General features: G+C 49.5%; 2 protein-coding genes across 3 annotated transcripts in view; one reads left to right on the forward strand and one right to left on the reverse strand.

The window, feature by feature from the left end:
* Window positions 1–8578: 8578 nt before the first annotated feature.
* ANOS1 (anosmin 1) overlaps window positions 8579–25631 on the reverse strand; it is a 182780-nt gene continuing 165727 nt past the window's right edge. The window contains exons 10-14 of the mRNA XM_026478168.4: window positions 18715–18809; window positions 15980–16151; window positions 14945–15165; window positions 13430–13571; window positions 8579–12459 (exon numbers count right to left, since the gene is read on the reverse strand). Coding sequence (XP_026333953.1) covers window positions 12401–12459; window positions 13430–13571; window positions 14945–15165; window positions 15980–16151; window positions 18715–18809 — 689 coding nt within the window. The 3' untranslated portion in view covers window positions 8579–12400. The remainder of the gene's footprint in view (window positions 12460–13429; window positions 13572–14944; window positions 15166–15979; window positions 16152–18714; window positions 18810–25631) is intronic.
* LOC123002225 (uncharacterized) lies at window positions 9504–12298 on the forward strand. 2 transcript variants are annotated; one of them, XM_044391900.3, is made up of 3 exons: window positions 9504–9862; window positions 10626–11192; window positions 12210–12298. In XM_044391900.3, the coding sequence occupies exons 1-2, from the start codon at window positions 9504–9506 to the stop codon at window positions 11176–11178; spliced, it is 912 nt and encodes a 303-aa protein (XP_044247835.2). In that variant the 3' UTR covers window positions 11179–11192; window positions 12210–12298. The 2 variants fall into 2 exon arrangements, with proteins under 2 accessions (XP_044247835.2, XP_044247834.2); XM_044391899.3 differs by lacking the exon at window positions 12210–12298 and having other exon boundaries at window positions 10626–11216.

Consider the following 25631-nt stretch of genomic DNA (forward strand, 5'->3'; position numbering starts at 1 on the left):
GAACGGATGTCGTACTTTGTCAAATGCTTTTTACGCATCTATTGAAATGATCATATGGTTTTTATACTTTCTTTTGTTGAGGTGATGTATCTATCACACTGATTAATTTGTGAATATTGAACCACCCTTGCATCCCAGGAATAAATTCCACTTGGCCATGGTGAATAAATTTTTTCAGTGTATTGTCGGATTTTGTTGCTAATATTTTGTTGAGGAATTTTGCATCCTATGTTTCTGAGAGATACTGGCCTGTGGTTCCTTTTTTTTTTTTTTTTTAAGTGTCTTTATCTGGTTTTGGTATCAGGGTAATGCTGACCTCATATAATGAATTTGGAAGCTCTCCTCTGTCTTTTGGAATAGTTTGCAAAGAATAGTTATTAACTCTTCTTTTTTATTATGTTTTCCCCATCACCCATTTACCCATCCCCCCACCTACCTCCCCCCCAGCAACCCTCAGTTTGTTCTCTATATTTAAGAGTCTCTAGTTATTACCTCTTCTTGAAATGTTTGGTAGAATTCCCCTGTGAAACCACCTGGTCGTGGATTTTTGTTTACTGGGAGGTTTTTTGTTTGTTTAATTCCAGTAGAGTTAACACACAGGGTTGTATTAGATTCATATTGAGAGTTTTTTGATTTCTGATTCAGTTGCATTTCTGGTAATCAGCCTGTTCAAATTTTTTGTTTCTTTCTGAGTCGGTTTGGGAGGTAGATGTTTCTAGCAATTTATCCATTTCTTAGTAGGTTGTCCAATTTGTTGGCATATAATATTTTGTGATATTCTCTTGTAATCCTTTGTATTTCTATGGTGTTGGTGGTTATTTCTGATTTCTGATTTTGTCTCTCTCTCTGTTTTTTTTTTTTTTTAAAGATTTTATTTATTTATTCGACAGAGATAGAGACAGCCAGCGAGAGAGGGAACACAAGCAGGGGGAGCGGGAGAGGAAGAAGCAGGCTCACAGCAGAGGAGCCTGATGTGGGGCTCGATCCCATAATGCCGGGATCACGCCCTGAGCCGAAGGCAGACGCTTAACCGCTGTGCCACCCAGGCGCCCCTCTCTGTTCTTTTTTTAAATGTATCTGGCTAAAGCTTTATCAGTTTTGTTGATCTGTTCAGAGAACCAGTTCCTGGCTTCATTGATCTGTTCTGTTGGTTTTTTAGTTTCTATTTTGTTGATTTCTGCTGTAATCTTTATTATTTTCTTCCTTCTACTGGTTTTGGGTTTTCTTTGTTCTTTGTCTAGATCCTTCAGTTGTAAGGGTAGGTTGTTTCTTTATGATTTTTCTTGCTTCGTGAAGTACACTTACTTTGCTACAAGCTTCCCTCTTGGATCAGCTTTTTTTAGACTGTTTTGTTTGTCTCCATGTATTTTTTTTAATTTCCTCTTTGACTTCTTGATTGATCCATTCATCATTTGGTAACATGTTATTTACCCTCCGTGTGTTTGTGGTCTTTCCACATTTTTTTCTTGTGGATGATTTCTAGTTTCATAGCATTGTGGTCAGAAACAGTGCGTGACATGACTTCACCTATTTTTAATTTGTTGAGACTTGTTTTGTGGCCTAATAATGTAATCTATTCTGGAGAATGTCCCATGTGCACTTGAAAAGAATGTGTATTCCCCTGTTTTAGGATGGGATATTCTGAATATACCTCTTAGATCCATCCATCCAGTGTGTCACTCAATGCCACTGCTTCCTTGTTGGTTTTCTGTTTAGATGATCTGTGCATTGAACTGAGTGGGTGTTAAACTCCCCTACTACTGTCGTATTACTATCGATTACTTCCTTTATGTTTGTTAATGGCTGCTTTATGTGTTTGGGTGCTCCATGTTGGGTGCATAAATGTTTGCAATTATTTTATCTTCTTGTTGGTTAGGCCCCTTTATGATTATATAGTGTCCTTCTTTGTCTCTTGTTACAGTCTTTGTTTTAAAGTCTATTTTGTCCAATATAAGAATTGCTACCCAGGTTTTGTTATCATTTCTATTTGCATAATAAATACTTTCCCATCCCTTCATGTTCAGTTTTCATGTGTCCTTAGGTCTGAAATGCGTCTCCTATAGGCAGCACATAGATGGGGTTCGTTTGTTTTTGTTTCTGTTTAATCCATTCCCCCATCTGATATCGTTTGTTTGATATCCATTTACAGTCAAAGTATTTATTGATAAGTGTGTATTTATTGCCATTTTGTTACTTGCATTATGGTTTTTGTAGTTCTGCTGTGGTCCTTTCTTGCTGTCTTCTGTCACAGTTAGTTGGCTTTCTTTAGCGACATACTTGGATTCCTTTCTTTTTATTGTTTGCGTGTCTGTTACTGGTTTTTGATTTGTGCTTGCCCTTCGGTGTATGGACAACATCTTACATCCTGTGCATGTACCGGTCTACGTTATGTAGGTAGTTGCTGATGTTTGTACCCATACTTTAGTCCTACCCCGCCATGTTTTAAGTATGTGCTGTCACACTTTAAAATTTTATTTTTATTATTTATTCTTTATTTTTTTTTAGAGAAAGCGTATGGACGGGGGAAGGTGGGGCCGAAGGAGAGGGAGAGAGAGAATCCTAAGCAGGCTCCACATCATAGATCCCAATGCGGGGCTCAATCTCACGACCCAGAGATCCTGACCTGAGCCAAAATCAAGAATCGGACGCTCCGACTGAGCCACCCAGGTGCCCCTATGGCGTCACACTTTACATCTTTTGTTTTATGAGTCCCTTGACCGATTTTTATAGATGCACTTAATTTTACTGCTTTCGTGCTCCTCCTTTTCTTACTCCTGCTGATGGCCGTTTCCATTCAAAGATACCCCTTTAAGATTTCTCGTAGGGCTGGTTTAGTGGTGGGAATGGTGCCCGCCAGCTCCTTTGTTCTTGGAGAAGTCTCCCAACAATCTCTGTCCTTCTCCCTATGCTCTGAGAGTAAACAGATCTCTCTGCCGAATATCGCAGGTGTTTTTTAAGCTGCTGCTTCTCTGTTGGACCTCAGCAGTGTTGTTTGTAGTGTTGCCTTTTCATGGGCAGAGACTGAGTTTGCTGGCGCCCCCAGGCTCTCCCAGAGCCGAGCCTGCTGATTTTTAAGGTTCCAGGTGTTAAGCCCCACTGATCGTAAGAACGTGAGAAGACAAGCTCCTCTGGTTTTCAAAGCCAAATGTTACAGGGATTCGTTTTCCATACGTGGGTCCCTAAAGCGGGGGTGCCTGCTATGGCTTCCGCTCCTCCCCCTTCTCCGTGCCTCAGTGTCCCTCCCCTCCGTAGACAGTCCTGTGAGTCAGTCTGGTTCCCAAATGCATTTCCACCCTCCCTGCCCTTTTTGATGTGGCCTCTTCTCTACCTGTACTTGTGGAGAATCTTTGGGTCATTTTTGGGTGATTTACACTGATGTGGTTGAGTCTGTGGGACAGGACGAGCCTAGGGTCGTCCTACCGGCCATGTTCTACATCGTACCTCTTGTAAGGTGAGCTATGGAGGATGGGCTGGCCGGGAGAAGAGTTTCGTGGTTAACCTCAAGGATCCTGGCCTGATACTCAGTTACAGACTTTGCACAAGCCACCTGATCGTGGGCTGACTTGTGTCTCCCTCCCTCAGCTTTAAGAGGCTGCCATCCCCCTTCGGACGGTTGCAGAAGTGAATGAACTCATGCAAAAAGCACACTTAGCCAAGTGCCTCACTGTGCGTCGGCCCTCAGTAAACGTTAGCTCTAGGGGTTAATTCTGTTAGCTGTTGCCCCGGTAAACTGCAGAGAGGGCCTTGTCTTCGACCCAGCGCGATGCCCGGAGGGTCCACTCAACAAAGGCGTGAGGGATGGTTTCCATTATTCGTCATGATCCCCATTGCATTTGATGGGCTGTTGTTTGCGATGAGGAAGGGGATATCTGGGACAAAAAGGTCAGTCCACATCAGTTCTGGGTTGCACACGATCTGGTGCTGGAAGTCCAGCTGGAAGTCCTAATTGGCTGTTCTGACTTCATCTAAATCAGCACAAGCTCCCTCTCTGAAAGCCGTGCCAGCAGTCCGGAAAAGACTGCAATTTCCACTAACAACGCGCTGGAATAGCCAAACTCTGTTTGACTGCCCGTATGTTTTCTCAGCGTGCCCCACACTGCATTCCCAGTTGCACCCCAGAGAGGACTGCGTGGGCAGTGCGTGCGTGTACGTGTGTCCGTGCATGTATCTTCACGTGTGCATTAGCGTGCACGCCCCACGTCCGCGCCTGTGGCTTCGGGAAGCACAGAGATCGCGCAGGAAACTTCCTGTGCTGCTGTCAGAATGGTCTGCTTCAGGACGACGTTTCACGTCTTCAGCTCCGTGAGCAGGAGCGCCGATGCCCTTGACCATTCACGCGTGTCCCCGCATCGTCTGGAGGAGGGGTTCTCCACCAGGCACGTGCTAGCCTCTGCCGGGGACACTCGAAATCAGGCCCGTTGTCCACACGGCACCCAGATCTGCAGGTTCCCGAATCCCTGGTCGTCTTCAGCGCTCCCGGGGGTTCAGTCGGCAGCCAGTCTTGAGAGCCGCCGACCCAGGGGCATGCTGACCACGGAGGCCATCACTCAGAACTCACTCTTGAGGGGTCGCGTTAGCCTGAAACTGGAATCTCTTTCCTACGTGGGGCAGCGTGGACTGTTCTAAAGAACAGTGAGGTTCACTTTCCTTTTCTCCCCCCCTCAAATCCACTTCTAGACCATAGATATGGTCTATGCACCCGGATGACTCTTAGTCTGAGAAATGACTTTTCACATCTATAGATTTTAATTGTACTTACATTTAGTTTCATCGAACAAGACGGATCTTTTGGGACAGACTTCTCAGGCAGGTAGCCCCTTCACAGTACAGTTCATGGACTGAAATTCAAGACAGTGCTGAAGGCATATTGAGTCAATCATTTCTATAGCATTATACCTAAAATCAACATACGACAAAGGGCATTTGGTCTTAGGGAAATGAGCAAAAATATACAGTACCTTCCTTAAAATTACTTTAAGTAATTGTGTCTGTGAGCGGTTCTGCCTCACACACAGTGGCCCGTACACACGTCATAGACTCACACGGAATTCCACACACACGTCTGTGCAGGGACAGCCCGTGAGACGGGAATAAGCCCTGTGGCCGGGACCGACGCCGATTTCCTGGCTGTGCTATCAGACTGGGGTTTAGCACGATGTCACCATGGGGGAAAACTGGAGGAAGGTCCAGGGTGAGAATCTCTATTACTTCTTACAGTTGCACGTGAATCTACAATGTACTCAAAACAAGTTGAACGCACACACACACACTCAAAAGATGACGTCTGCCAAAAAAGATGGACCCGCGTGAGGGTGTGGATTTTCAGTGAAGTCTGACACAAGCCGTTGGGACCCGCTGAGAGCTGGGCCGTAGACCTTGCGCTTGCTGGGCCCCAGCTCTGCGGCCCGCGCCCCGCACCCGCCGTCCCCGCCACGGTGTGCCCGTTCCGAAGCGTGCGGCGGCATCCGAGTCAGACCTTGGACCGGTGATTACGTGCAGGACGGCAGCCGCGCTCTCCAGCGACGGTGCCCCGGGCTGCACGCTCTGTCGTGCGTCCTCATGGCCCCCGCCTCAGCTTCTGCTCTCCGCGTGGCGGGGTTCCAACAGGGGCTTCTCGTTACCTTGCTCACCCGCCATTCGCTCTGAATTCTGAGTGTTTTCAGTGTTGGTCTGTCTTGTGAACCCCCGACTGCATTGTGTGTAGATCAGAGCTCTTCGTTGCGAAGACCTTGCGTGCACCGTGCGCGTGCCGTGCTCTGCAGGCAGCCGTCACTCCCGCAGAGCCCACGCCGGAAGGTGTCGCCGCAAATACAGCCATGCCCTTCCTCTCACTCGCACTACATTGTCACAGACATTGCAACCCCCAGTTACCTGACATTTTAGACACACGCGTGCGTGCGCGCGCGCACACACACACACACACACACACACACACACACACGCCTTGGAATTTTCAAAGCACTGCTGCATCACCAAACCCAGCTTCCAAGTAACCATGAAGGGGTGAAATCCTCGCTTTGAGGGGGAAGCCGAGGCAGGGACGGGGCAGGCGTGCTCCACGTGCCACCACACAAGACAGGACCCAGTTCTTCCGGTTGTACAGGTTCCTCCATCACCCACAGCTGCCTGTCCTCACGCGCCGTGTTCCGTTAGCGGCAGGAGTGTGTTAAAGTCCACGTCATAACCAGGACACAGCTGAGTGAAAACGTCTCCCCAAAGGACACAATACGACAAACATTCGTGGGGTTTGGAGCCTCTGCCGTGGCTTCCAACCCACCCTGACCACGTGTAGACCCCACCATGTTGCTCAGGGAGGAGAAGTGTGGCAGGAGCGGAGTCTGATGTGCTTTGAAGGGGTGGGTGGATGGGGGGAGGGAGGAAGAGCAGGGAAGAGTACGTGGCAGTGCGGTGGCCACGCAGCTGATGGGAACAAGAAGCCGCAGATCAGCGAGTGGACAAGGGCTCCGGGAAGCGAGAGCACCAAGGGCAGCGGTCGTCTGGGGTGAGGTTGCTTCCGTGGTGACAGCGGCCCCACCATGTCGAGGGCTGGTGTCGTCCGATATTCTAGGCTGTGCTAGGGAGGCCCGAGAGTAAAACCCCGACACTTCTGTCCGCGGTCCAGACCACTGGAGCTCTCTGGCCCACGTTTGCTTCCTTTGCGTCGGGAAGTCGGAGGGACCGTGTCCCTGCACGTAGGGACGTGGATGTCCCCCCACTGCTGCGGCCGGGAAGTCACGCTTCAGTACGATCCGTACCAGTGTTTGTCCCAGGAAGTGAGCTGGAATTACTCGTGTTTGTTTTCTGTTGAAGACAGACTCACGTAATAACACAACGTGAGCCGTTTTGCAGTGTGCAGCTCAGTGGCACTTGGCACACGGGCCACGTGTGCTTGCAGACCTGGCCCTTAACGCCAGAGGGAGACGCACCCGCGGAGCAGACTCACGCATCCCCGGCCCCAGCTCACGGCAGCCACTGCGTTTGCTGCGTCTGCGGACTTGCCGGGTCCAGAAGTCTGATAAAAATGCAGCCCCGCCGTACGTGGCCTTTGGGTTCTGGACTCACCCGTGTTCTTGCTAATTGTGTTTAAAGGACCCGGCTCCGTTGTAATGGGAAGATGACCGCATGCTGATTTGAACAGGTTTATATTCCTGTCCTTGGCTCACCTGCTCATACAGGTCTTGCCAGTTCAACTTCAGAACGTACCCTCCGTCTGTTGGCCTCTCTGCACGTCTGCTGTGACCCCTGCATTTTAATCTGCAGTCCTGTCTTCACCTGCACAGAGGCCTGGTCTTGCGCTGCTGCGTTTGTCTTTCCAGTCTCTCCTGCACGCGGCAGCCACGGTCATGTTCAGGAATGTGCACGAGCCCCTGACCGTGCTATCCTGGCCTGTCTGACTGCAGTTCAGCCTCTGTGCCCCCCGCCTCCCAGTGTTCCCACTTACCACTTACTATCCGTTGCTTGTTACGTGGTATGGGTCACATCTCCGCCTAGTAGAACGAGAACCCCTGCAAACAGGGAGCTTTCCTTCTGTGGGCAATGTCACCCCCTCCAGAACGGGGCCAGGCACACAGCAGAGCCTGAGGACATGTTGCATGAATAAACGTATAGATGAAGATCGACTTTATGGAAGAGAAAAAAGATCCAGGTTCCCCACGGTCACACTGTGTTACTCCTCACGCTTCCTGGGGCGGCGTTCTGCTCATTCATCAGCACATTCGCTCCGGGCCCACTGATGTCCCCGCGGGAACGCAGGAAGCTCTCCAAACTCTCTGACCCGGGGGTGGGGGGGGGCACCCGGGTGGCCCAGTTGGTGGAGTGTCCAACTCCTGATTTCAGCTCCGGTCATATCTCAGGGTCGTGGGATCAAGCCCTGTATCGGCTCCGCGCTCCGCAGGGAGCCTGCTTGAGATTCTCTCCGTCTACCTCTCCACCCCCCAAATACATAAATCTTAAAAAAAAAAACCTCTTCTTGGATACTGGAAGCCCGCCACATAGTACGTAGTGTTGGGAGAGACAGGTGCAGCTCAGAAGCACTGCCTACCTCTAGCATTTTATGGCTACATCGGGCGGGGCGGGGGGGGGGGACACACTTTAAAAGTGCAGATTAATGATAAAAAGTGCCACCAAGGGGTGCCTGGGTGGGCGGCTCAGTCAGCAGAGTGTCCAGGTCTAGGTTTTAGCTCGGGTCAGGCATGATCTCAGGGTCGTGACATCGAGCCCACGTCAGGCTCCCCACTCAGCAGGGCGTGTGCTTGAGATTCTCTCCGTCTACCCGTCCCCCAGTCATGTCGAGCACGCTCGTTTGCTCGCTGTGTCAAATCATCTTTAAAAAAAAAACACCAAAGCCGTCAGCAGCACCGGTCCTAAGTAAATACGGTGGGAGAACTCTCACGTGTTTATTGTCAAACCGCAAAGCACTTTCATTAGGATGAAGTACTGTCTCCTGACACTCACCACACCTCACATTCCATTCATACTGACTGCTTCAGTCTCTCTGGAACACAGAGAAAAATGGAAAAATAAAAGTGCGTTTTGTTGGGGTTTTTTTTTCGGTAAATAGAGGAGTCCAGTCCACTGGTCAGGTTTAAGGATACTTTATTACTGAATCAGTATGTACAAACTCTAACATGAAAATAATGAGTCACAGAACATCAGACTATTTACAATACTTTGTTTTTACAAAATTTTTTTACAAGATTACTCCTAAGTAACATGACAGACACAAAAATCACTTTTTTTATTACATACATAAATAAATATTGACTTGAAATGACCAGTAGAAGAGACGTGCTCTCTGTAGGCCACTGGGATGAGAACGTGGCTGTTGTTATCTGCACGCTACAGTATAATTAAGGAGAGAAAGAATAATTACTTTACCTACAGAACTCTGTTAATCACTCTGTAAATTGTGTAAGTGGCTAAAATAGTAGAGGTAAGAAACAGAGTCTGGCCATGCACAACCATAGATAAGAGTCACCGTCTTTATGCATTTATTATTTTAAATGAATTATAAGTACATGCAACAGATATTCAGTCTTTGTGTGCTGGTTACAATGTGAAGGTTTAACAAGATTGACAGCTATTTGCAATCCTAGGGATGAGTGATGAGTAAATCCATGGCCCGAGGCGTAAGAAAGGGCCTTAAATAAATAAGTCCTTATCACACACCACGCTGACGGACGATACCAAGGACAAAATATCTGCACTCGGATGATGGAGACACACCTCAGAATTCAGTCTCCCCGTCAGGTTTCTCAGTGAACAGAAAAGACACAGTTCAGGGCTTTGCAGTCAAAGTTCCCAGCTGTCGCTCGGCTGCTGGGACTGACACCTGCCGTTTCCTGGGTCCCTCAGACAAGGCAAATTCTCCCGTGTTTAGTAAAGGTCACTCCCTCTCTGGTGCACGGATTCTCAACCGGGGTTGGGGGGGCTTTATCCCCCAAGTGCGAGCTGGCAATGTGTGGAGAATTGTGGGTTGTCACACTTGGGGGAGTGCTCCTGACATGCGGTGGGTGAGGCCAGGGCCGCTGCTGGGCCCCCTACGGTGCACGCAGCACCCAGAAAAAGATGGTGACCCAGCCCTCCCGCCAGCCGCGCTGACGGGGACAAAACCCGCTCTGCAGGGTTACTTACAGGTTTGTCTAGGCTCCTGGCACACAGACATACCTATACACTTGAACTTTGACAGCAGGTGGTTTCCTGAAAAGATGATTAACAATTTCATTGTCTCTAATATGTCCTATGAGCACAATGCAGGACTTGGAAGGGCGCATGCAGAGCTCCAGTGGGAAGAGCGCGGAGCGGGTCACCAGCAGCGAGCGCGCGGGCTGCAGACAGATGGGTGGACAGACGGAACACCGAGGTAACCCCGCGATGTCCGCACTTGGTATTGTTGATGGGCTCGGGTGCTAAGACTAAATATTATCACTGATGGTGTTTTCTCCTATGAGACAGATGCATTTAATTTTAATAAGACATATTAGAGACTTAGCCACTAAAACAATGTTTAAAGAAGAAACCCACAGATTGTATGCCTTTATCAGGACACTCAAATTTTTAAAATGTAAAAAAAATTGTAATTATATGTCAGCCGATTTGCATATTATTGAAGGTCATTGAAATTCATAAAAGAAACTCCTGTTTCCTTAATCATCTAAGGAATAGCCTTTTTCTTCCAATAATGTGAATAAAATTTAAGTTTTGTTATTGCAAAATTAGATGCTCACAGGAGCTGCTTTCGATTCTGTAAGGAAGCTGTGAGCTTTAGGACCTTCTCCCAAACTAGAAATATATTTGCTCATTGTCTGTTACCCAGACAAAAGACACATAATTACACTTTTATAATCAAACTTACATAATAATTTAATAATATTTCATACCTATGTATACACTCCTGCATTTTGAACTATACAACAGTACAGAAATTTGCTGGCACAGATACTGGATTTGTTCGTGACAAATTCAGGGTAAAGATAAACCTGTAGCCGATATTAGACGTCTTCACTTGTGAAAATTTGGGAATTTGAAACTCAGATGCGGCTCGTGGCACTGGCGTCAGTCCCAGTTGCAGGTCGAGCTTGGGGCGGTTTGAAACGAGGGGTGCTTCCTGTTCTCTCCGTGAGAAGCCAGGGGATTCAGAGCACATGGGGCCGAGTCTGTCCCGACCGCGTCAGGAGCCGCGGACAAGCATCTGGAAGCCCGTGCGCCTTCAGGCTCGCCTTTCCCACGGGGGTCACTTGCACAAAGCTGCGAAACATCGCCTGCATCGTCACGGTAAGTCCTCGCTACACAGGAGACAGTTCTCACTGTTTCCACGTACAGACCGCGTTTCCTAAAGAGACGCATCCATGTGATAATAAAGATGCTCTGTCTCCCGCTTGTAGCTCGTTTGTCTTCCGACGCTCACGCGGTGAAGGAGCTCCGAGCCGTCTGTGCATCCACAGTCCTCCAGAAACCCACAGCACGGCAGGTACCCAGGGCCACCACCACAACCCCAGACGACGGTCCCGCACATTTCCCAGGTTGACTGAGCTGCACCGTGAGAGGAGCAAGCCCTTCCTGTATGATGATGAAATGTTGACGAACTGCCCTTTCCTCACAGAAGAAACAGCGACGGGGAAAATACGTGACCCTTCCCTTTACAAGAACCGATCTTTCGGCGCCCCCGGTGAGCTGTGAAGAGAATGTGCGCGGTGAGTCGCACTCCAGGTGTGTCTGTGTGTGTGCACGCACATAGGTACACAGACATAGATGCATATCCCAAACCACACCTGTGGCTATTCCCTCACGAAAAACCTGGATGAAAGTGAACGTCTCTGGGTTTAAGGCTGCCCCAGCGCTCGGCAGCCCCAGCACGGGTGGTGGGCTCTGAGCCGCGTCCACGCTAGCAAGGGGTCCCGTTTGCAGCCAAGCAGCCCCACAGAAAGAATAAAGGCAAGTAAAGAGCTGTCCTCTATCAAAGCCTCTTGTCCTACATTCCCGAGAATGTTCTAGCATTCAGATAGCTTACTTTAAGAAAAGGCAAATCTCAGTAAAGATTGGAAAATATTCAACAGTTGGGATTCTCAATTTAATCAAGAGGTTTTGTAAATTTTGAAATACACGAAGGGGTAAAACAAAGCATACCCGCAGCTCTTTTCTGCATGGAGGGAAAAAGGGAAACTAAGAAAACTTATCAGGAAGGTCTCTCATTTTATAGGACGAAGCATTCAAACTTATCCCCAGAAAAGCATTTCAATTAATTTCTGCAGGGCAGACTGGCTAGCAGCGGGTTTGCTGAACGCTCCCTGCTTGGGGAGCCTTTCCTAAAGCACAGCTCGCACAGGGGATGCTCATTCGCTTTGTGCGAACGGGGCTCGGGGGCTGCAGGTGCAGACGTCTGTGGTTGAGACGCCGTTGCCGTTTCTGAGGTGAAGAAAATATCCCATGGGATACAAATCTTAGGAAAGATTTGGATACATAGGGCCTACAAGCCGCATCACCTTATTTGATTTTGCAAATCAGAGCAGTCATTTAATTTAAAAACGTTTTATTGATGAACGTTATGCGTAGTGTGTGTCTGCATGTGTACTCATTACACGGCTTGGCTGTGAGACGTCGCCACTCCGAAGTCAGGGAGCGCTCATGTGTGCGCTCCCTCAGTAGCGCTTCGCCCGTGGATATTCCGATTTGCAGGTCAATGGGCCTCGTCTTCATTTCCTCCGTTCTAGGAAGGGGGGTCCACCCCACCGGCTGTGTGTCCCTCGTCTCCAGCTGTGTCGAGATGGGCCGAGGGACCCAGGGCACAAGGTTACACAGGAGAGGGCGGTCACGCGGGGCACCTGCTGCCTCTGTAACAGCGTGTCTACACCGCGAAGCTCAACTTGCTTGCTCCTTCTTCAATTCTCAGTGTTCAAGCCGTTTAGTATCTTTCTGGAGAAGGCTTGTAATGATGAGGATGCCGAGGTTTCAAATGGGGTCCTGGGGGGGACAGGACACGCGCATCAGTCATGTTGCTCTAGGGAAGCCGGGGACTGGCGGTGAGAGCATCAGACCCACCGCGTGCTCCCGTCCGCGTCGGGCTCCCCTCCCTCGGTCCACACAGTCACAGGAGGACCGGGACAAGCTCCTTCCTGCTTCCAGCTCCAAGCCAAGTGCTTCCTCTCTCCTCGGAACAGAAACACGTCACCAGAACGTGTCTGAAACCCAGTTTCAAAGGAGCATCAGGAAAGCCTTGACCCAACCCTGACCAAGGTAGGGGCGCCACGCTCTCCCATGCTGAGCGCTGTTTAAATTCCACGCATGAAAAGTGATGGGGGCAAATGTGCTTCTATAATCATTAAACCCAGGATTACTTCTCCATTTTCTTATCAACACACAAACCTGTAGATACTGCTTTGTACGTGTAAGCTGGAAAAGCATGAAGCACATAATTTAAAAATCAGCAAGAGCCTCATTGTTTGGGTGACAATTTTTCAAAAAAATACTTTTGACTTAGCAGTAAATCCAGTAGATAGATTTCGGGCATATGATGAAGCAGATTTATGTAATGTATCACAGCAAAATATGTGTAATAAGAATAATCCTTACCAAATATTTCCTATATTGCCATATTTGAAAATCTTAATTTTTTAAAAATAATTTCAGACTGATATGACATTATAGATTTCTTTCCCGTCTATGCATTTATGGTGTAAAAGAGATGGAGAAAGCATGATATGTGCAGAAAACCCACGAAGGACGAGAAGGCAAGCAAGGCCGGCAGGGAGCGAGCAGGTAAGCAGCAACGCCACACTCATGCTGACGGTGCTGGAACAATCCAGTCCCTAGATACTCGCGGGGAGGAAGAACTGCAGACCCAGAGAACTCCTCGTGGCACGGGGATCTGTGGTGAGTGAGTTATCTCCGTGTTTCATGCAGACTGCTGACTGTGTGTGTGTCCCATACTCACTGTGCGCGGAAGGCAGCGTGAGGTCGGGCGTCCAGAAGGTTTTGATGGTGGCCGGCCCTTCGCCGCCCGCGGTCAGCACCTGCACTTCCAGTCGGTACAGCGTGGACGGCCTCAGATTGGGCACTGTGAGGACGTAATGGTCCTGGGGGAGCCACACGAAACAAGATGCTCGTCAGTGACCTCTCATAAGGAACAGACACGGGGCACGCGTCCTCTCAGCGGCTCCTCCCCATCAGAGAACAGGCGTGAGTGCACACGCAGAGCGGCTTATGTGAGCACAAGCAGAGGGACAGCGACAGGGGTGAGCACGCAAGAGTAATACGTGCGAGCATGAAGAGAGGGACAGCGGTAGGAGTGAGCACAGACAGCGGCGTGTGCGAGCGCAGGGAGAGGAGCAGGTGGAGATGACAGGTGTGAGCCCACGGAGAGGGGCAGGGTGATTGCCGGGAGTAGGTGTGAGCACAAGGAGAGGGACAAAAGCAGGGGTGGGCACAGAGAGCAGCAGGCGTCGTACACGGAGGGTAATAGGTGTAGGCAGGCGTGAGCACGCGGAAAGCAGCAGGCGTTGTGCACGGAGAGGGACAGGTGTGCATGTGCGGCAGGCGTGAGCACGCGTGGGGCAGCGGGAGGGAGCAGGGGCTGCTCCTACCCGGCGGGAGCTCTGCCGCGTGCTCCCTCCGTCTGCTCTCCGCCTGGGCTGCCCCAGACACTTGGCAGAGGAAGACTGTGCCGAGGTGCCAGTTCTCAGGCTCACCCTCGGGATTTCGTTTTTTTACTCCTTAACATAAGACTTTCCCATGGTTTAAAGTTTTCATCTGCATATCTTGTGATGTGAATTCTTGATAATCCAAATTTCAGTGAACGAGCCAACTGTTTTCCTTAAAACACAATATCTGTCAATGCCCATAACTGAAAATGTTTATTTTTATGCCAACACATTCTTCTCAAAGTTCAATAAAACCTAATACATTCATAGAATAACTACTTTCTAATTCCAAGGAATTTTTCCTTCCGGACTTAAGGTTTTTTTCTTTCTTTCTTTCTTTCTGGAGCCAGAGCTGGATATCCTAAGGGCATTTTTAGAGAGGGTAAAAGCCCACACATGGGTTTTTTTTCAAGCCAAGGAATTAAGTGGCCTGGAAGGAGGGCCAGCTCATTATGGGCTCCAGCCAGATCTGAACGGGGAAAAGGGAGAGAAACAACAAGTTTCTTTTAGCTATTTTTCCCCCAATTTAACACTTCAAACAGGGCACGTCCACTCGGACCAGAGGGACATGGGGTTAACAACTTGTGAAATTACTTGCATACAGGACAGGGGCTGCTGGAAAATCAGGGTGTTTCAGCATGACCGTTTACCCTGCTCACAGCAGCGCTTGTCATGTGTCCTTAATCCTTACAAACTCCTACATCCAGAAGGAGAAGACGCAGCAGGAAGGCTCAGTAGTCAGCAGCCCGGCAGAAGCCCCGACCCCTCCCCGGACGGCAGCGCACACGGAGGAGCCAACCTGCGCTTACCGAAGGCAGAATCTGGGAGCGAGAGATGATGCTGTTGGGTAAGCTGTTCTGTCTGCTCTCGGTCGTGACCTCAGCCCAGGTCACTTGAAAGCCAGTCATGGGCTGGTAGAGGTTGGCCTTGGCCATCTTCCAGGAGAAGTGGGCCGTGATGTTCACATCTTGGACAACGAATGAGGCAGACAGGTTCTCGGGCTTGGCCAGCACTTTGGCCGGCACGTGACCTGGAGCAAGGCGGACAGAAGCACCCACATGAGGCTGCTGAACAAGGAGTGGAAATGGACTTGTTTGCAGGCATCGTGGCCGCTTTGGGTGGCCCTTCCATGGGGCGGGGGCACAAGCAGGCTGAGCTCGGTCTCCTCGCGCGGCCTCCCGCTACACCTGTTTGCCCTATAGGGACAGTCAGCCAGAATCCCTCTCATCTCTGCAACTTGGTGCTGGGTGCTTCGGGGATTCTTTTCAGGACCCTGCTTTGGGGGCCGAAGCACGAGAGGGAATAATGCAACGTGGCAAGACCCGGCTGCTGCTCGGAGAGCAGACGTGACTGCCGTGACCAGGGAGGACAGTGACATGATGAGACGTTGTGCTCCGTCGCTAGGAGGAGCTCAGGGGGCTGCACTGACGAGGTCCCGGGTAGTCGGCCGCTGCCTGAGAGGGGCCTCCACCGGGAGGGGGAGGGTACAGACACGGGGTTGGCGCGCTGTTGTGCAGAGTGCATGAGGGGAGCTCGCATGGCAAAGGGCTGGGATAAAGATGAAATAATGTGCACAGAGTCCAGCGAAGCACGCGCGGGAGACAAGCCGTTGGCATCGTTTGCCCAGGGAGAGTGCTGCGAGCAGAGGACGTCGGCCCGGGGCGGTTAGAATGATAAGGCGTGACGACCGTGCACGCGCTGACCCGCGAACGGGGCCATCACACTACAGTTTAGAAAGAGGAGCACTTGAAGCTTCTCTAGCCTCACGAAGTGCGGGTGGGAAATGTTTCCCAAGTGTTGCCAACACGCCAGACGCACACTTGCAAGTTTGGGTGAAAACGTACCCGTTTCGCCGGGGCAGCTAACGTGCCTGTGGCTTTTCCCCTTCAGGGCCGAGCACGGAGGGGTCGTGAAGAAAACGGTCTCTGCCTTCAAGCGGCCCGCGGGCCGAGTCGGCTGGACGGTCACCTTGTATTTGCAGGAAAATGATAGATCTTGAAGAATTATATAATTTTCCTAGAGCAAAAGAGAGAATATGCTAGCAGTAAATCTCAGTAGGGATAAAAAATTGGCAGGAGATGAAATCCTAGTCCAACAAGGAGATTTTCCTATATTCAGAGCCTATGCAATATGGCTTTTATAAAAAGCACACAGGAGACACGGTCCGTGTTGTGATGAGGACAGCCGTGCCCCCCACCCCCGAGGCATGGGAGGCGGTCCCTGGGCTGCCCCGGGACCTCGGCGCTCCGGCTTCAGAGCAGCCGCACGGCTGAACTCCAGGCGGCGCTTCGGGCCGCGCCCGTGGTCCCCGACTGTAAACAGAAACCTCAGTTTGTGAAATACAAGAAAAACGGGAACTCAGGCTTGCTGAGACCCCGGCGTCTTAGTTCCTATGTAAGTCCGCCTTTTGGAAAGTGAAGACGGCGCTCGACACTATATTCTTTCTCCCTTTTGCAGCGCCGCTCCTGCTTGGTGCCCGTGTGCTCCCAGACGCGCACGCAGCCGGCGGAACGACCAAGGGGCTGGGAGCGGCACTGCGCACCGACGTGCCAACGTGACTTTGGGGCCGTAGGAAGTGTGCAGCTACGCGTCCTTTCCTTCGCCTGCTCTGCTTCTGCAGTCTACCCGGTGTGTATCAGAGCCTGGTGCCCTCGTGTAAAAGGTGCAGGCGGGATCTCTGTCCGGGGGTCTGGGTGCAGGAGGGGGTTCCTGCCACACAGCAGCCTGCATGACGTGGGACGCAGAGGATCAGGAGTACAGAAGCTGAGGCTCCGCCCATTCTGCCAGTCACCGGGGTCAGGAGCGGGAGGGAGCCGTGCGCATGCGTACAGGGATGCGCACGAGGTCAGACGGGAGATGTGCACGGGAGGGATGCGCATGAGGTCGGAGGGGAGATGCGCACGAGGTCGGAGGGGAGATGCGCACGGCGGGGCGGTAGACCAAGCACAAGGTCGGAGGGGATGCACGCAAGGTCGGAGGGGAGATGTGCATGGGCGATGCACACCCAAGAGCCACCGGCCCTTTTTCCAGATGTGACAGGCAGGGAGGCAGAGCCAGGGCACTGTGCACACCAGACAGTGAGCAGGGAGCCACGCAGGCCTGCTGCGTCCCCTGGGGTGACTGCAGTGCTTCTCTGCAGGACTGAATGTACGCTTTACATGGGAACACACTGCAATCCCACGTGAGCCACTAAGGACACGGCTTGGCTGCTCTTTCAAGAATGCTTTCATGTGGCATGGAACACAGACATCTGTAGCAAGAGGTAAATTAGCTGGTGGTCCACTGTGGCTTCAAAATAAATGGGTCTAAAAGTCACTTACAAATGCAGGTAGGCAAGGTCTAAGCCCTTCGCAGAGTGGTTTCGACTCCTCTTATTTCTACCGAGCACATATTACAGGCTCCGCTTGTCCTTACCTTCAGAGTTTCTGGACGTGAGAAGCCAACGGTTGGCTGGGCCCCTGAAAATAGCCAGATTTCCTATGATTCCAAGGCATGTGTAAGTAAAACTACTCAAGGCCTCGCCCCTGACCACAAAAAATTTAATAAACCCTGCTACTGTTCATTTCTTTCTCTGATTTTCAAGTAGGATTCCCTTTTTGAAAATGTTTCTTTTTCTTTCCTTTTTTTTTACTAAAGGCGCCAAACTTTGGAAGCAGCTTATGGAAAAATGAACAGCGTTGGCGAGCATGCATTGGGACAAGTCAAATCCAGTGAAAACGACTTCTGCAGACCCACTGACTTGTTTTATCTATCTTAAAGCTACGTGATCAGAGAGGATTCTAAAAATACCATACTTGTTGCTTTAAAAAATATCCAAACGAAAAATGTCCTCCTTACAGATCGCCTGTCAACCTAGCAGACACCTGCGGCCGTGCCTTGGGACGTTTTAAACTCTGCTGCTGTATCTCAGACACGTCGCTGGCATCCACACCGTGGGCAAGGCACCGCCGTCTTCACCAGTCTCCGCTGGCTTGTTGATACTACTCTGAAATTCATGCATGAACCCCAAATATCTGGACGGACGCATGGAGTAGGGCTGAAACAGTTACTCTCCCCAAGGACTTAATGTTCTCTTAAAATCAGAGAAGTGTCTGTGCACCGTGTGTGGCTGAGGTGACAGCCTTCGTGCCCCGGACGAGCAGCTGCTGGTCAGGGACCCGGCAGAGTCTCAGGGTTGTGAAGAAGTTGACAGAGACAGTGTTACCTTTATACCGTGGAGCCAAGATTCAGAGACTGACGCAGAGCTGTTGTCCAATTAAGACGACACACACAGCATCTCAGAAGCCTCTCCCCTCCGACCTGGCATTCCCTACGAAGTGCATCTTTGATCTCTGCATTTTGTGACCTGCCACGTGTGGCCAAGGGACCACACGGTCAGGCCAGGCTGTGAGCGGAGGATGGAATGCGTGAGCAGAAGGGCCATTCTGATCTCCCGTGTACCTCGTTATTACTCAGCGGCTACCGGCTGAGAACGAGCTGTCGGTGGGTCACACCCTTTGCCCATCTTTCCGTGCACTTGATACACAGACCCAGCGGAGCCCGGTGCCACTGAGACCCGAGCAGTGTGACCGTCTCTCACCTGGGTGATGCCAGAAGAGGCCTCTGCTCCGGTGCTCCTGTTGTGGGCACAGGCCTCCGGGAGCCACTGCACGTGGTATCGGCTGACGCCGGGATCTGCAAGGTCAGAGCACAGAGAGAGCACGGTCTGCGGCCACATTCCACATCGGCCACTGCTCTTAAACCGGGAGCCAACGGGAAGGAACACACAGGTTCTGCAGGGGACCCGAAAACGCACACCCAGGACAAAGGAGGCAGGTCGGTCCGCAGAACTCTGTTGTCAGGAGGAGATTCCCAGAGAAAACCGGATAAAATGCGAGAAAGCACAGGAACGTCGCAGTAGAATACCCACAAGGAGGTGTGGAGGGGAACCTCGCTCGGGCTGCTGTGCCGAGAGCACCCCCACAAGAGAGGGCGGCCCATGTCCCAGGAGTCTCCGCTCCCGCAACAGGGAGTCCTCACCACAAGAGTGAACTCTACAGTTTCCAGACAAAGCTGACAGGGAGGCCGATGGGCCCCGTGCCGAATCCACAGCCTCTCCTCCAGCGGCCGCGCCCAGCGTCCCGGTGCACTGGCTCGTGCAAGTGAGCGTTCCCGCAGCATGAGGCCGGGGAGCAGCACCTCCCCTCGGCCGCACACGTCCGCGTGTGTGGTCCGTAGTGAACCCTGACTTGCTCGGGGGCTCAGGGGAGAACCTGACCCCACAAAGCTGTCCTTCCCGGGCGGAGCGGCGTATTCTCTGCACAGCGCTGGACTCTGGGCCGTCACTCAGATAAAGCACAAAACCACGACGCGCACCTCGCCGAGTGTGGGAAGGGAGGGGTGGCCAGTGTCGCGTTTAGTCACCAACCTGCGTATCCAAGGCTGTGCAAAGGCACCGCTGTGCCACTGACTCAACTCTCATCCCCCGGGTTCCCACCAAGTGTTTGATGCCGCTTTACTCAGAGGAAAACGCTCTGACGCCATTGGGTGGTTCTGGTGGGAACTCGCTTTGAGCACTTCGGAATGAGAAAAGAAGAACTGAATCCAAGGGGATGGCGGCTATCACGCAGGCCCCCTCACTGTTTACTTAAAAGGGGAACCCCTTACTGGAGGCTTTAGGATTTACACAGCAGACGGCGGGGCTCTTGAGGAAAGGACTGTACGTTACACACAAGTGTGAAGTCAGTGAATGAGCGCACATGCTTTCACGCAGGTGCTGCTCTTCCGGGCCTATGACCAAGTAACCACACGGAACAGCTGCTCTCCTGGCGCTTAAACACTGACGGGGCTGCAGAAACAACCAGGCACAGAAACAGGATCTGCACGAGGCTGGAAGGTCATCTGGCTACAGATTAATGCAGGAAGTAAGGAGGCAGGTGTATTGCCAGAGGTCACAGCTGTGCACTGAGTGGCTGGCTTATCGCCTGGAGATCGAACTTTCAAGTGAAGATGGGGATGAGGCCTGATGGTTGGCGTGGCCAGTGTAGACGGCTGTGGGCAAGCCTGGTGGTTAGCGTAGGCAGTGTAGACGGCTGTGGGCAGGCCTGGTGGTTGGGATGGCCAGTGTAGACGGCTGTGGGCTGGCATGGTGGTTGGCGTGGCCAGTGTAGATGGCTGTGGACAGGCCTGGTGGTTGGCGTGGCCAGTGTAGATGGCTGTGGACAGGCCTGGTGGTTGGCGTGGCCAGTGTAGATGGCTGTGGGTAGGCCTGGTGGTTGGGATGACCAGTGTAGACGGCTGTGGGCAGGCCTGGTGGTTGGCGTGGGCAGTGTAGACGGCTGTGGGCAGGCCTGGTGGTTGGAGTGGGCAGTGCACATGGCTGCGGGCAGGCCTGGTGGTTGGCGTGGGTAGTGTAGACGACTGTGGGCATGGAGCGGGGAAACAGCCTCACACCAGCCTCCCAGGGCACAGGGGCCCTACGCAGGGAAGACAAAGCCCCATCACATCTGGCTTTGAAAAGCAGAGGGGTATAACTTCACAAGTTCTTACCATCAGGGGGGCTGAACACCTGCAACTCTAAAAAAATCAGCGGGTGTGACCCTGGAGAGCTGGAGAGTGAGAGGCACGGAGTCCCCACCCTTAAAGGACCAGCAGCCCCGCGGAGAAACGGCACAGAAGCAGCAGGATGCAAAACACAGAAGCAGCAGGATGCAATCTTTCTGCCACACGGCAGAAAGATTTGTTTCCTAATTTCGAAATGTGTGCCAGAGAAGCAGGGATCTTTGGGACATTTCTCCAAGAACAAACGAATGGCAGGCACCATTTCCCTCACCCAACTCCCCCACCCCCGCCTCAATACACAGACACCTGCTGGACCCGTGCAGCAGAAATACTCTCCGCCTGCTTGCCAGCAGCGCTCCTCTGCAGGCACGCCCCCGAAGCCAGACCCAGGCTGCAAGCCCACGCCCACAGGAGGCCCTCAGGAAGGTCGCTAACACCATACGCCCTGCCCCCACATGCTTCTGAGCTACCCAACCCCTCCAGCTCCGTTTTGGCCAGAGCCCATCAAAAGCGCTGCCACAACCTTGGCACTGTGCCAGCATCACCCCCAAAGTGACGCCTGTCCTGGGGAGAGGGAAAGACAGCCAGCATGCCGGCTGACTGCAGCCCCAGCCCCACCAACATAGGCTTCTCAGAGGACAACACGCACAGCGTGCCCGATAGTCGGCAGCCACTGCAGCTCTGGCAAAGGTCGGCTCTCACCCACCGCAAGTCCAGCGTGGCCCCACACTGGCCCATCAGCACCACAGGGACCCGTCCCTGCCCGCGACAGGCAAAGAGAGCCATTGCAGATGGCTGGAGTGAACGCAAACACAGCTCAGCCCCAAGGCTAGGGCACAGGCCACACACACAGGAGACACCTCTGAAGAGCCGGGCACGGGGGACACTGCAGCAGGACAGGACTCTTCTTCAAGCTACTACCTTCAAGAGCAGGAGATGTAGAGAACAGGGCAAGAGAAGAAAAAAGAACTACAAAACCAACTGTGAAACAAGTAACAAAATGGAAATAAGTACATACCTATCAAAAATTACTTTGAATGTAAACGGACTAAATGTCCCAATCAAAAGACACAGGGTGACGGAACAGATAAAAAAGCAAGACCCATCTGTATGCTGTCTGCAAGAGACTCACTTCAGACCTAAAGACACCTGCAGACTGAATGTGAAGGGATGGAAAAGCATTTACCATACAAGTGGAAGTGATAAGAAAGCTTGGGTAGCAATATTTAAATCAGAAGAGACTTTAAAACAAAGACAGTAACAAGAGACAAAGAAGGACACTACATAATCATAATGGGAACAATCCAACAAAGATAAACCAGTTAATAAACAAAAAGGAAATAAACGAAAATAATACAATAATAGTCGAGGCTTTAACACCCCACTACATCAGTGGACAGATCACGTAAGCAGAAAATCAACAAGGAAACAGTGGCTTTGAATGACACATTGGACCAGATGGATCTAACAGGTATATTCAGAACATTCCACCCTTAAAGCAGAATACGCATTCTTTTCAAGTGCACTTGGGACATTCTCCAGAGTAGGTCACATATTAGGCCACAAAACAAGTCTCAAAAATTCAAAAAGACTGAAGTCCTACTATGCATCTTTTCCAACCACAACACTATGAAACTGGAAATCAACCACAAGAAAACATCTAGAAAGAACACAAATACATGGAGGTTACATAACATGCTACTAAATAATGATTGGGTCACCCATGAAATCAAAGAGGAAATCAAAAATACATGGAGACAAATGAAGATGAAAACACATGGTTCAAAATCTTTGGAATGCATTAAAAGCTGTCCTAAGAGGGAAGCTTATAGCAATATAGGCCTAACTCGAGAAGCAAGGACAATCTCAAACTGACCTTACACCTGAAGAAGCTAGAACAAGGACAAACAAAACCCAAACTGGTACAAGGAAGGAAATAATAAAGATTAGAGCAGAAATAAATGAGACAGAAACTAAAAAAACAATACAACAGATCAATGAAACCAGGAGCTGGTTCTTCAGAAATATCAACAAAACTGATACACCTTTAGCCAGATTCATTAAAGAGAGAGAGAGAGAGAGAGGACTCAAAATCAGATATGAAAGAGGAGTAATAACCAACACCACAGATACAAAGACTATAGAATATTATGAAAAATCATATGCCAACAAACTGGACAACCTACAAGAAATGGAAATTCTCCTAGAAACATATACCTCCCAAAAGTAAGTCAGGAAGAAATAGGAAACATGAACAGACTGATGATCAGTAATAATAATAACCAAAAAACCTCCCAACAAACACAAATCCAGGACCAGGTGGCTTCACAGGCAAATTCTACCAAACATTTAAAGAAGATTTAATACCTATTCTTCTCAAACTATTCCAAAAAATAGAAGGAAAGCTTCCAAATTCGTTGTATAATGCCAGCATTACCCTGATACCAAAACCAGATAAAAACACTCCAAAAAAAGGAACTACAGGCCAATATCCCTGATGGACACAGATGCAAAAATCGTCAGCAAAATACCAGCAAATCAAATCTGACGATACATTAACAAAATCATTCTCCACCGTCCAGTAGGGTTTATTCCTGGGATACAAGGGTATTTCAATATTTGCAAGTCAGTCAATGTGATACATCGCATCAACAAGAGAAAAGACAAAAGCCATATGATTCCAAGAGATGCAAAAAAAAAAAAAAAAGCATTTGACAAAGTACAACATCCATTCATGATAAAAACCCTCTACAAAGTAGGTTTAGAGGAAACACACCTGAACATAATAAAGGCCATCTATGAAAAACTCACAGCTAACATTATCCTCAGTGGTGAAAAACTGAGAGCTTTTCTCCTAAGGTCAGAATTAAGACAAGGATGTCCACTCTCTCCCTTTTTACTCAACATAATAGTGGAAGTCAAAGCCACAGCAATCAGATGAGAAAAAGAAATAAAATACATCCACATTGGTAAGGAAGAAGGAAAACTGTCACTATTTGCAGATGACATGATACTATGTACAGATAAGCCTAAAATTCTCCCCCAAAACTAACAGAACTGATCAATTCAGTAAAATTGCAGGATATGAAACCAATATCCAGAAATCTGTTGCATTTCTAAACACTAATACCACCATAGCAGAGAAATTACGAAGACAATGCCATTTATAATTGCACCAAAAATAATAAAATATCTAGGAATAAACTTAATCACGGAAGTAAAAGACATGTACCCTGAAAACCATAACACACTGATGAAAGAAACTGAAGGGGTGCCTGGATGGCTCGGTTGGTAGAGCACGTGACTCCTGAATTTTAGGGTCAAGCCCCATGTTGGGTGTGGAGCCTACTCAAAAGAAAGAAAGAAAAAACAAGTATAGATGACACAAATAGATGGAAGGATATTCCACAGTCATGGATTGGAGGAACAAATATTATTAATTAAGATGCCCATACTACCCAAAGCAGTCTACACATTTAATGCAATCCCTATCAAAATAACAGGAGCATTTTTCACAGAGCTAGAACAAACAATCTTAAAATTTATATGGAACCACAAAAGACTCTGAATAGCCAAAGCAATCTTGAAAAAAAAGAAAAAAACTGGAGGTATCACAATCTCAGACATCAAGATACACTACAGAGCTGTAGTCATCAAAACAGTATGGTATTGCCATAAAACCAGACTCGTAGATCAGTGGAACAGAATGGAGAGCACCCAGAAATAAACCCATGATTATGGTCATTAATCTTTCACAAAGGAGGTAAGAATATGCAATGGGAAGATGTCTCTTCAATAGATCGTTTTGGGAGAACTGAACAGGTATACACAAAAGAATGAAACAGGACCACTTTCCTACACCATATACAAATATAAGTTCAAAATGGATTGAAGACCTAAATGTGAGACCTGAAACCATAAAAATACTGCAAGGAGCACAGGCAGTAACTTCTCTGACACCACCCTTAGCAACATTTTCCTAGGCATGTCTCCTGAGGCAAGGGAAACAAAAGCAAAAAGAATCAGGACTTCATCAAAATTAAAACCTTCTGCACAGTGAAGGAAATAATCAACAGAACTAAAAGCCTACTGAATGGGAGAAGATATTTACAAATGACATATCCAATAGAGGGTAAGTATCCAAAATATATAAAAAACTGATACAACTCAACACCCAATACCCAAATAACCCAATTAAAAAAATGGGCAGAACATATGAACAGACATTTCTCCAAAGACATACAGATGGACATACATGAAAAGATGCTGAACGTCAGGGAAATGAAATCAAAACTATGAGATACCACCTCACACCTGTCAGAATGGCTAAAAAACAGAGGAAACAACCACTGTTGGCAAGGGCTGGAGAAAAAGAAACTCTCATGCACTGTTGGTGGGAATGCAAATTGGTGCAACCACTCTAGAAAACAGTATGGAAGTTCCTCAAATAATTAAGAACAGATCCAGTAATTCCACGACTGGGTAATTACCCAAAGAATACAAAAACACTAATTCAGAAAGCTACATGCACCCCTGTGTTTATAGCAGCATTATTATGGAAGGAGCCCAAGTACCCAACAATCGATGAATGGATAAAGAAGAGGTGGTGTATATATATATACAATGGAATATTACTTAGCCATCAAAAAGAACGAAATCTTGCCATTTGTAACACCATTGATGGAGCTAGAGAGTAAAATGGTAAGCGAGATCAGTGAAAGAAAGACAAATACCATATGATTTCACTCATATGTGGGATTTAAGAAACAAAAGAAACACGCAAAGGGAAAAAGAGAGAGGCAAGCCATGAAACAGACCCCTAACTGTGGAGACCTGGTGGTTAGCAGAGGAGGGGGCGGGGAGTCGGTACAGTAGGTGAAGGGGATGGAGAGGGCACTTATCGCGTGAGCACTGAGCAGTACATGGGATTGTTGGATCACTGTTTCGGCATCAGAG

Source organism: Ursus arctos, chromosome X (genome assembly GCF_023065955.2).
Source record: "Ursus arctos isolate Adak ecotype North America chromosome X, UrsArc2.0, whole genome shotgun sequence".
NCBI lineage: Eukaryota > Metazoa > Chordata > Mammalia > Carnivora > Ursidae > Ursus > Ursus arctos.

What these genes read in the sequence shown, in the direction of transcription:
- LOC123002225 (XM_044391900.3), top strand. Translation starts at nt 9,504, where the DNA reads ATGCGGTGGGTGAGGCCAGGGCCGCTGCTGGGCCCCCTACGGTGCACG. An exon ending in TGGACAGACGGAACACCGAG is followed by an intron (nt 9,863 to 10,625) that starts GTAACCCCGCGA and finishes CTCCGTGAGAAG; the next exon opens with CCAGGGGATTCAGAGCACAT.